This window comes from Petaurus breviceps, unplaced genomic scaffold (genome assembly GCF_028583685.1).
Source record: "Petaurus breviceps papuanus isolate PSGF00001 unplaced genomic scaffold, PetGlider_PUasm1.0 177, whole genome shotgun sequence".
In the NCBI taxonomy this organism is placed as follows: Eukaryota; Metazoa; Chordata; class Mammalia; order Diprotodontia; family Petauridae; genus Petaurus; species Petaurus breviceps.
This window is the reverse complement of record NW_027185776.1, coordinates 5,997,222-6,009,536: the sequence shown is the minus strand read 5'-3', so window position 1 is coordinate 6,009,536 and position 12,315 is coordinate 5,997,222. Positions and strand designations below refer to the sequence as shown.

The following is a 12,315-nucleotide window of genomic DNA, read 5'->3' as shown; positions in this document are numbered from 1 at the left end:
GAAGTAATCATGGTTTGTGGGCCTTAGAAAAACCAGTAGATATCTTTTTAATGGTTTCTTGAGAGGGAAGGTAGGGAAAATATTTGCCTGTTGGAGAAACTAATTGAACACCTTCTGCTTGAACTCAATGTAATGCAAATCAGTTAGTGGTTAAGGAGAGGACCAAACCTAATTTGCAAAGAGTGACTCAAAGGTAAGGTGATAATTGTGGCCTACAATTCCTGTAACAATGAGGAATGGTTGGCATTAATGTCTCTTTCTGCTACAAGTGTCAAAATTTATTTCCTACAATTCCAGAACATCCAGATAAATCCACAGGATCACAAATCCCAACTTACAAATCAAATCACTTCTCAATAAATTGGCAGGAATACAAGGGCTAAGTAAGAAGGCCTATATATTGGATGCAAGACCAATAGAAATTGTGATAGGGACAGAAACTGAATAAGGAATAAGTTGTCCTCCTTACCATTCATGGCTTCGGGGGATATCTGCAGAGAATTCAGAGGCTTGCAAGCTGGAGTGAGAAGTTCCAGTGACAAACGACAGAAGATAATTTTCCCAGATTTGGAACATTGTAATATAAGAAACAGATTAGTTATAAGGACTGTTCAAGTGTTGATATCACAATCATCTACAAGCAGCATTTCTCAAAGGATGGTCCCTAAGAATCTTTCAGGGGGGTCTGTAAGATCAAAATTATTTTCATAATACTACTAAGACATTCTTTGCCTATTAAAATACTCCTCCCTTTTTTTTTTAACTACTGTGTGAGGTCAGATTTTCTTTATATACTTAAACTGAAACAACATAGCACAAAACATTGAACACAGAAGTGGATAGGAGAATCCAGCTGTCTTTTATTAAGCCAGAGTTTTAAAAGATTTGCAGAAATATGTAAAACAAAAACCACTCTTCTCAGTTTTTTTTTTGTTTTGGAAAATGTGGCTATTTTCATTTTTAAAATATGTCATTTTAACACATAATAGATTTATTTTTGGTATTTTAAGTGAATTAATATTTTTGTAACTTATCTGTTTTAATTTCTAATGGCAAAAATATCACCACATAAATGAAAGCTCTTTAGTGTCCTCAATAATTTTTAAGAGTCTTAAGACCAAAAAGTTTGAAAACCATTGGTCTAGAATATGATCTTTTGGGCCTAGAAGTTGGTAGTTGGGTGGAATAGAGTCAGGAAAAGCTAAGTTCTTTCTAATATCTATAAAAATGTGAGTATAGGCTGAATCTTCTCACATGCTCAGCACACATACTGGGTCTTCTCCTGAATAGATTCTTGTGAATGTTCCTGGCTATTCTCTGAATCAATGAATCAATCAATCAATATTTATTAAGCACCTATGATGTTCCAGGTGCCATGCTAAGTGCTGAATGAAGCCTTTGGTCCACCAACTACATTAACGGGGTTTCCTCTCTTGTATTTCCTCCGGTGACTAGTGAGATAAGCCTGTTTGAAACCTTTAAGGACACTGATCACATTTTTTCTCCTTGGTGAATTTTATGATTCGAATAGAAACTTATTTAATGTTTACATTCTTTACTACATTTATCACATACATAGAATTTCTCTACTTTGTGTGCCCTTTGATGTTTGGACAAATGATGGAAATTTATATGCCTTTACACTTAAGGGAAGGCCAGAACATTCTGACTTCCTGGATTTTTCCTACTTGCAGTAATAATCCTGATTGCTATAATTATAGAATTAAAATGAGAGAATTACACTATTCTGATAGACTGAGCTGATTCTGCCCCAGGGTCTGTTCCTGTTCCCTCCATCATTATTGATCATGATTATTATTTCAAGCTTGTCTTTGAGCCTGGAGCTCTTCAGGGCCATAAGCTTGACTTCCCTAATTTGCTCACACTATTGTGTTGGGAATAAATTGCTTCTATCAGTATTTTAGTTAGGTTCTTATCTCCTTCTATTAAAGCATCCCAGAGTCTCTCTTCTCTCCTCAGATTTAGTACTTAAATAGAAGATGCCACTTCTGAATAGGATGTCTGCCAGACAGGATCACCCATTTCTAATCAATACTTACCTGTTTGTTTAAGCCTTTCTAGATAATCTTCTTAGTATTCACCCTTATTTTGTTTATAGATATTTTGTCTTAGTTCAGTTTTTATGGATAATGTGGCAAGGGGATCTTTGGCTAATCCTTCTTACCTGTCAAAGGGTTCCTGATTTGGAGGTCAGTGGTAGGCTACAAAAAATGCAACATGGTTTCCCTGAGCTTAACATCTCATTGATTAATATTGGCCCAAGCTAAGTGGTGACAATTTATAATATTCTATAACTTCTTAAAGTTTCTCTTGATCTTCTGTAATCTCAGGGAAATTTGGGGTCAAATTGTAAAGGTCACCTGGCTTCCAAGGGACATGAACTGTAATGACATTGCTCCCAAGTTCCAATCCAGGATTTAGAGTGCAAGAAGGTTAAAGGGAGCAGTTTGAAAATACCAGTGATAGAAGTTGTAAGGTTGAAGGATTAAGGACAGAGAAGCTGAGATTAGGGAATGGAGTAAAAGAGATACTGGGAGAATGAGAAATACAATCTACATGCCTCTTTAAACACAGTAGAGGGGGGTCAAGTCCAAAGACAATGATAGTGGTGTTTTGTAAATGGGTTAAAGAGAATGGTAGAGAGGTATAACATATAAAAAGTTTGAAAGACATAGTTTCTGGGTAATTAATCATTTTATTAGTCATGCTAACATATAATTAATCAAAGGGGTCAGTGGTATGCTCAAATGCGGAACCCACTCAATGTTTATATGCCCTTGGAAGAGTGAGTGTTCCTGAGGGTAGGAGTCAACTCAGATTGGTTAACAGGTAATGAGAAAATGAATATTATAATGAGAAGTGGGCTTATTCTAATGAGGGGCTGGGGAATATGACTTTTATTATGTCATTTACTTCTAGACTACTCCCAGCCTTTGGCAATCTAATGAAAAAATTTATCCTCAGTTGAGCCTAAGTAGTACACAATGGGTGACTACTTGCCTCAGATTGTTACTGTTTGTCCTTCGTCCTCAAAGAGGACCATGACAACCAGGAAGGTGATGCCATGACATGCAAGTGAATTGAATTTAAGTGAGGGAGAGCTGTGCAAAGTCACTAGCCTCACTTTCTCCTCCAGAGTCATCTTGGTCTAGTGGCAAGATATAGATCAGGATAACTAGAAAAGATCCTGGATGAACTGGGAGATATTGCCCTTTTTAAGCAAAGGTCTTTAATGGCTCATTTTTACTGAGGCAATGCCCATTCAGTGCTTAAGGCTAGGTAAGAAATGAGGCAAAGAATGGCCCCATTACCTAGTTTAAAAAAAAAAATTGCAATCTGAGAGGGGAAGACCCAGGACCTATCAGTGAGAGCTAGAGTGATTTTGGTTTGAGATGTGGTCCTTAAGGAAAAAAGGTTTCAGTGATCAAAATTTACATTCCTTTGGGCAGAGCACCAGCAGGTATGTGGACAAAGGGAATGGAAAGAGAAAGAAAGAAATTAAATTCAGATCACTTCTTTTCAAGGGTTTCTAGTTGGGTTTGGCCACAACTCCACTTAGATGAGATAGTCTAGGTGGTATAAATTTTTGGGAAAAGCTCAGGATCTCCTCAATATTTGTTTTTAATAATCATTTCTCTCAGAGGGTATTTTCTGAATTGCTCAGTCTAAGGCATCTGACTTAATCAGTTGCTTTAATTCCTTCTACCAGGTTAGAAAAGAAGGTCTGCACTTAATTTGTGAAGAAGTCAATTTCACCCTTGCACCTTTCAATTATGACTTGAGTTTTTCTTGTGAATTTTTCTAACTTTTTTCCATGGCCTCATTTTTATGTTTAGAAGCTTTTGAATACCAATCAAAATAGGCATCCCATTAGGCATGTTCCACTTTCAACACAAAAGGCTGGAGAACTACCATAAATATACTGTTTTGTCAACATCAGATGGTCATTCCACAGGGAATAACATAACGGGGTTGTACTTAAAATGCCAATTACATGAGTCCAGAAATTGCAAATCTGGAAGAATAATAACCATACATATAATGGGCTGGAGATCCCTTGGAGGGAACTAGATTTTGCTTTGGATGACCTGTCCCCATACCAAGCACAAGGAAAAAGCTTACTTAGAGTGTCCACTTACTTTTCAACCTGCAGATCTTTCAACAAAGATTTACCCCATGGCATAATGACCACTGAGGTTACACTGTGCCCATGGTAAGGTTCTGCCAAGGTTGGGGTCAGAGTTATCAAACAGGCAGCTCATAATCATAGGTATGCACAGAGGGAGAAGAGGTGACATATAACAGACAACAGGAACAAGTGTGCTGGTCTGCAAAGGAGCCTTCCAATTTTGAATGTGATGACTTTTGTAGCAGGCACCAGGTGGCTGATGGGAGCCCAGAGGCACCAAGCACCTTCCCCATCCCCTTCAACACAAAATCAGGTAGACAGACAATCCAGATGTCCTTCGCACAACAGCTTCCACCTCCTAAACCAAGATCTAATGTGTTGTGTTGGTTAAGGGGACCCAAACAGTTTCTCTTTACAGGATTATACTCAGGAAATTAGCTGACACAAAAACAGAGACAGACAAAGAAAAGAGCTCCTTCTGAATTAAAAAAAAAATTCCAGGTGCCTTGGAGCCCATAGGCCCATAGTACCTGTATCAAAGATTTTAAAGGGAAGCTTCTTATCTTGAGTGTGGCACTGGAGGCTTAAAGAGTAGAGGCAGCCAAAAACCAATGCTCACTTGGTTCATGTACTGGTTTCCAGGCCAAGGCACCAACATCTGGCCCTCATGGCGGCAATTCTGGCCCTCAGTTTAGGATCTAGATCAGAGGAAACTTTAAGTAGAGATTCAGAGCTTTAGAAGAAGTCAGATGAAAGAATCCTCCAGAGCTGAACACATGACAGGTTTTTCTGCCCTAGAAAAGGCGATTTGTTTCTCTAGTTGACCTTGGGATCAGGAACAGGATGTGAGTTGAGGTGAGTTCAAATTCTAACAAATACATGTGATTTTGTTTTACCTGAAAGTGTAATCTCTCATTAAGAAAAGAGGATAGAATACTGTTGTCTATGGGCTTCTACTTCAGGGCCCTCATCACTTCTTGCCCACATTGTTTGCATTTGCCTCATGATTGGCTTCCCTGCCTCAAGTCTCTCCCCTCTATAATCCATTTTGCATGGGGATGTCAAATTGGTATCCTAAAGCACAATTCTGATCGTGTTACTCCTCTGCTCAAGAAGCTTCCCTAGCTCCCCTTTGCCTTTGGGATAAAATGCATGCTCCAGTTACATGCTAAAGTTTGGCTTTCTCACCCTCCTAGTCTATGTTTCTTGGCTAATTATGTATTACTGTTCATCACAGACTCTACATGTTAGCCAAGCTGGCCTGCTTCCTGTTTCCTAGTCATGCCATTTCTTCTCTCTTACCATGCCTTCAAGCAGGACATTACTTGTGCCTGGGTTGCCCTCACTCCTCATTTCTACCTGCTGGTACCCCGACCTCTCCTCTAAGCTTAGCTCAAGTGCCATTTTTTTCAAGAGACCTTTCCTGATTTCACCAATTATTAATGTTGCCTGCCAAATTACTATATATTCATTTTATATATATCATGTATTTACCTATGAACATTATATATATATGTATACATTACTATCAATTAAAATGTTTATACATATATGTATATGCAGACATGTATGTATATAGATTTATATGTGTGTATGTGTATACACATATGGGTGTATGTGTGTACACACACACACACACACACACTCACACATTCTCCTTGAAGAATATAAATTTATTGAAGACTGTGACTGTCTCACTCTTGGATTTGTATTCCCCAGTACCTAGCACAGTGCTTACCTGGCACAGAGTAGGTCTTTATATATCTTTTAGTAGTTGGTTGGTATGGATTTCCAGTGGAAGGAATTTAAATGTTATGTTATAAATGTAAATCACCATGATTTAATTTCCTTTGACACTACAGGAGGGGTTGTAATACAGTTCACAAACAACTCCACAAAGCCATGCTCCTCTGTTCAGTTGGGCCACATTCAGGCTAAGAGCTGGCATGGCATGGTAGGAAAAGCCATGGACTTGAAATCATGAGACCTGTATTCAAATCTCAACTTGGACATTAGATGTTTGTGACCATTGGAAGTCACTATCCCTCTGTTCATCAGCATCTTCATTTGTAACATGAGAAAAAATATGCTTGTGCTATCTATTCCTTGTCTTTAGTTATCTCAGAGAGGGAAATAGAAGGGCAAATAGTAGTGGGTGTTAGTAGGCCACAACATATTATAAACAAGGAATTACAAAGAATGATGAGAATCATCCCACTGGGGCAGCTGGGTGGTTCAGTGGATAGAGCAGTGGACCTGGAGTCAGGAAAACCTGGGTTCAAATCCTGTCCCACATACTTACTAGCTGCATGACTCTGGGCAAGTCACTTAACTTCTATCTCCCTCAGTTTCCTCATCTGTAAAACGGGGATGAGATCTACTTCCCAAGGTTATTGTGAAGCTCAAAAGAGATACTATCTATAAAGAGCCTAGGACAGAGATGGGGAACCTGAGGCCTCTTGTTTGTTCTGTGAAGTTTGGATTTAGTCACGGGACCACAGCTGAGGACCTAAAGGGCCACATGTGACCACCAGGCCTCAGGTTCCTCACACCTGGCCTAGAACAATGCCTGGCACATAGTAGGTGCTATATAAATATTAACTATTATCTAAGAAATGGATAAGCAAGAAAGAATCAATCAAACAAGCATTTATATAGATGTATATCTAGTATGTGCCAAACTCTGTACTAGGAAATGAGGGTATAAGAACAAAGAATGAGATGATCTCTACCCACAGTGAGCTTACATTCTAATGGAGGACATAATAACATGTCAAAATCTATGGCACAGATATAGTTAATAAATACAAATATATGCAAAATACCATAGTTAAATACAAGGTAGTTTGGGGGAGAGCAACAGCAGTTAGGGGTACAGGAAAGGCTTCGTGTTGAAGATGGTGCTTAAGCAGAATCTTAAAGGAAGTGAAGGATTCCTTAAGGGGAAAATGATGAGGGAAGGTGTTCCAGGCATGGCGACAGCCAGTACAAAGGCACAGAGATGGTAGATGACAGCATCATGTGTGAGGCAGAGAGAGGAGGACAGTTTGGCTGGATTGCAGAGTGAGGGAGGGGAAGTAATGTCTACTGGGCCTGAAAAGAAAGGTTGGAGTCTGTTTATGTCAGGCTTTAAAAGCCGAATGGAGTTTGTATTTTATCCTGAAGGCAACAGAGATGGTCAAATCTGTGCTTGAAAAAAACACTATCTTGGCAGCAATGGAAAGGATGGAGTGAACAGTGGGAGACTTAAGGCAGGAAGACCAATTAAGAAGCTGTGGCAATAATTTGGTCAAGGGGTGATGGGGGTCTGGACTAAGATAGTACAAGCAGAGAGAAGGGATCAGTCAGATGTGAGAAATGTTACAGAAGATAGAAATGGCAGGATTGGGCAATGGCAACATTGGACATGTGGGGTGAGGGAGATGGCAGAGTCCAGAATAATTCTGAGATTGGGAAGCTGGGATGGTGACACCTACAACAGAAGCAGGGAATTTTGAAAGATGGGGAAATAACAATTTTAGACATACTGAGTTTGGTTTGTCTTCAGAATGTCTGAATTGAAATACCCAATAGGCAACTGGTAATTTGTACCTAAAGCTCAGGGGAGAGATTAGGACTGAAATTATAGACATAAAGTTTGAGGAGCCCTCTGTGTAGAGCTGATAGTTAAAACCATGACTTCTGAAGAAGATGGACTGGTCACACATGACGAGTTAGGAATGGCTTGGGGATTCTACTGATAGCCTTACTACTTAAAGAGAAATCAGCAAAGGCCTCAAACATATTGAGTAGGCCAATTTGATGAATCGACAATACAACCACTATTACTTACTGCCACAGAGACTTTGGCCTAGTCATTTATCTTCTCAAGACCTCATCTATAAAATGGGGGGAGCTAAATGAACTAAATTCTGAGGTCTCTTCCAACTTTTAATCCTAAACTTCTGTGACCTTAGAGATCAGAGATTCTTATTCTTAATCTGGAATCCATAAACTTGTTAAGAAAGAAACAGAAAAGGAGAAGGGAAAAAGAGAGAGAGAAGAGAAAGGAGAGAAAGGGAACAAGATAGTGTTTCAGTGAAGTTAGTTTCTTTTGTAATCCTCTGTATTTTTTTTAATACATTTAAAAACATTATTCTGATGAGAGGTCCAAAGGCTCCACCAGACTGCCCAAGGCATCCTAGACACACATACACTCCTAAAAAATTAAGAACTCCTGAAGTCCTAATTAACCCCTTCATCTTTTGGAGGAGTGAACTAACCAATTTATATATTATCTCTTATTGCCAATCCCAGAGCAGATCAAAAGTATGGCATAGAATTTTTCAAGATGGGAATTAACCAACCCAACAAAGTTGTCATGGAGCTGTTAATACTGTTAAGTATTTTGCATGGACTCTTCCAAGCCAAGGACAGTTTCAGGCATCTGCATGCTGTTCTATGCCCAAAGAAGAAAAACAAAATAGGGAAGTAAGGTGCTTGTGCTGTTGTCTCTCAGCCCAGGCTCATTCTCCGTTCCCCTTATTTCCCTCCCTGTGCAGCGACAGAGACTGATCAACTCTGCCAACGGTGTGAGTAAGCCTTTGCAGAACGGGACACATGAGAACATTGAGAATGGGAATGTGCCAGTGGAGAACCAGCAGCAGCAGCAGCCCCAGCAGCCGCCGCAGCAGCAGCAGCCCCAGCAGCAGCAGCAGCCCCAGCAGCCACAGCCAGAAGCAGAATCGACAGAAACAGATTTCCTCTCCCCCTTTTCCATGCCTGGTGAGTTGTAAGCAAGATGGAAGAATCAAAAAAAAGTTTCAATTTAATTTTATATTTTTTTCAATGAATGAAAAAATATATTTTCTCCCTTTCCCATATCCTCCCACCCTAAATTATAGGGGAAGAAAAGCAAAACCTTGTAACAAATAGCAGAGTCAAACAGAACATTCCTATGTTGGCCATGCCCAAAAAGTATGTATTTCAATCCATTACTTCATGGTCAGGAGTTGAGTGTTTTATCACAGTCCTGTGGAGTCATGGTTGGTCATTACCATTGATCAAAGTTCTTAAATCTTTCAAAGTCATTTGTCTGTGCAATCTTGTTGATAGATAAATTGTTCTCCATTTGAGAAGGGTCAGAATTATAAATGATAGTGAAACCCACGAGGCTTTGATATGTACAAAGGAACAGAAGATAGAATTAGGTCATTCTTAGCCAAACCCTAGGTCCAGGATGAAAGGGCAAAGCTAGCCAGAATGGGTTTTCTTAAGTACCACAGCTTTGCAGACCGGCAGGGCAGCCCCTTTGGCTGGGTTGGAGCTTTGACAGCATAAAAAAGGCAGGTAGCTTCTGTCTATTCACAGAGATGGGATGGCCAAAGGTTTATTTGAGAACAGCCCTGCTGGCAATTTTTAGAAGTGAGCTTGAGAGTTTTGCTGTTGTTCATTCATTTAAGTTATGACCAATTCTTTTGATTTTCTCGGCAAAGATACTAGACTGGTTTGACATTTCCTTTTCCAGTTCATTTTACAGATGAGGAAACTGAGCCAAACATGATGGAGTGACTTGCCTAGGGTCACACAGCTAGTAAGTGTCTGAAGCCAGATTTGAACTCAGATCTTCCTGACTCCAAGCCTGGCACTCTATCCGCTGTGCCACCTAGCTGCCCCCAGCAGGGGGTAACCAGAAGCAATGAAAAATTGAAGTTCAGGAGCATCATTAAGTAAAATGTATCTGTGATGATTTGGGTAGAAAGTGTGTAGAGGGCTTTCTATTCCCAAGCTCTTACAGAAAAAAAAAAATCAGTTCTGCCATTCCTGGTGTCTACAACTATTAGTGATTTCTCATGCCCTTTTTTATTTCTTTGAACTTTATTTCTCTGAACCTCAGTTTCCTCATCTATATAATGACACTTGAACTAAGGCACTGTGTAAATGGAACATTCAAAGCCTGAACCCTGAGGTTCCTGCTGACTTTCTATTATCCTTCAAGGCTGGTCAGGTGCCACTAGCTAGAGGAGGCCCTTCCAGATGTCCCCAGTTGTTAGTGCTCCCCATCCCTTGTGAAATCACTTTGAATTTACTTCACACAGGTTTTATATTTATGTCTCTATATAGGCATTACATTCCCCCACAGAAGGTAGGCACCTTCAGGGCTCAGATTCTTTCATTCTTATCTTTGTGCCACTGATTTCTAGCAGGTACCTGGTAATTAATAAACACTTGCTAATTTAATTGAAGTGTTTCATTCAGACCCCCTTGGAAAAAAGAACAATGGGTGAAAAACAAAGTTCTTTGAATGTCCAAACTACATAGCAAGCCTAAAAGAAAGAAAATGTCAACCTTAATTATAGAACAGAAAAAAAAACATAAATGAAAGAACTCTGTTATCTGTGGGTCAGTAAGTATTAAGCAAGTCCTACTTGTGTAAGATCTGTGCTAGTCACCACAGGGGATTACAAAAATGAATAAAACATAGTCCTTGCCTTCCTAAGAGATTATAATCTCTTAGAGGCAGCTATATGGCACAGTTCATAGAATGCTGGGCCTGGAATCAGGAAGACTCCTCTCCCATAGTTCAAATCTGCCCTCAGACTCTTACTAGCTGTGTGACCCTGGGCAAGTTACTTAGCCTTTTTTCAGCCTCAGTTTCCTTGTCTGTTAAAAAAAAAAAGTGAGCTGAAGAAAGAAAGAAATGACAAACCACTTTGGTATCTTTGCCAAGAAAACCCCAAATGGAATCACAAAAAGTCAGACATGATTGAAACAACTGAACAACAAAAAGAAAAATACATATATGCCAGTAGTTATAATCTGAGGTTGAAAATTAACATGCAGTAATAGGTAAAGTACTAGGGAATTTGGAAGACAGAGTGATCATTTCTTTTTTTTTTTTTTAAAGCCATCGGGGTTAAGTAACTTGCTCAAGGTTACACAGCCAGGTGTTTCTGGGTGGGTGCTAAGTGTCTGAGCCCGGGATTCGATCTCCAGGTCTTCCCAACACTGGAGCCGGTGCTCTCACTAGCTGTGCCACCTGGCCGCCCCTCAGAGTGATCATTTCTTGCTGAAGGTTTAAGGGGAGAATTCATGGAGCGGGTTTCCTTTGAGTTGAATTGTAATGAATAGACCTTGGAGGCAGACCTGGGGTAATGGGTATTCCAGGTGGCAGGAACATCCGTGAGGAAAGTGATGGGGGTGGGGGTAGGGAAACAAGGGAGGAAGCAGGTGGCATATTTTGGGAATGGCTAGAGCATATGGGAAAAAAAAGAGTAATAGGAGATAAAGACGGAAGGTGGGATTTGGACCAAACATGTAGGCCCTTGAATAGCAAGTGAAGGAATTATAGAGATTTAATTAGGTAGGTAATGAGATACTTTAAGATTTTGGAGTAGGGGATTGGAATATGTCCTGATCAGGGACTGGAATCTTCCTAAAGATGTTGCTGCTCTGGAAGCAACATCTGTCTGAATTGGAAGGGGGAGGAACTGGAGGTAGGTAGACCAGTTGGCTGACTATTGTGCTAATCCAAATGAGATTTGATGGAAGATCTGGGTCTTCATTGGTTGAATGACAAGGTTGGAAGAAAGACTGTAGAGAGTTAAGAAGAGAATGAGAGGAGCAGTGGAGGCACCACCTGTGACTGTGGGAAGTGCCATTATAGTGACCTGTGGCCATGGGAATAGAGAGGAGTGAGAAATAGTTCAAAAAATAGAAATGCTGAAATAAGCAACTAGCTGGAACAAAACACCTGTACTCTTCACAGACTCAGAACAAAGATACACAAAAATCAGAATACAATTACAGCTACAAAAACAGCCCCATCCCTGCCTTCAAAGCACTTGCAGCATAATAAGGCAGGACCTTAAATTTTGGATGCATTTCCAGCCTGTTGGCTATTGGACTTCCATAGGCTTTTGGGTAGTCTGCCCATCTACTGAATGTCTGTTGGAACAAGCCAGAACAAATTTGGAATTGTGCTTTAGAGAATCTCAATTTATATGCTCCACGACTACCACTAAGTAGGCCCTGAAAGAAGTTTAGCACCAAATAGCGTTTAACTTCCTCTTTAAAAAAAAAAAAGAGCTAGGTGGCTAGGTGGCACAGTGAATAGAGCACCAGCCCTGGAGTCAGGAGGACCTGGGTTCAGATCTGACCTCAGATACTTATCACAAAAAATAGCC

The 12,315-nt window shown here is 40.0% G+C and overlaps 1 protein-coding gene across 1 annotated transcript in view; it reads left to right on the top strand.

Annotated features, from left to right (window-relative positions):
* The window catches only part of SLC24A4 (solute carrier family 24 member 4), a 285,532-nt gene that overhangs the window by 228,323 nt on the left and 44,894 nt on the right, over window positions 1–12,315 (top strand). Inside the window, exon 12 of the mRNA XM_069086048.1 lies at window positions 8,692–8,914. Coding sequence (XP_068942149.1) covers window positions 8,692–8,914 — 223 coding nt within the window. The remainder of the gene's footprint in view (window positions 1–8,691; window positions 8,915–12,315) is intronic.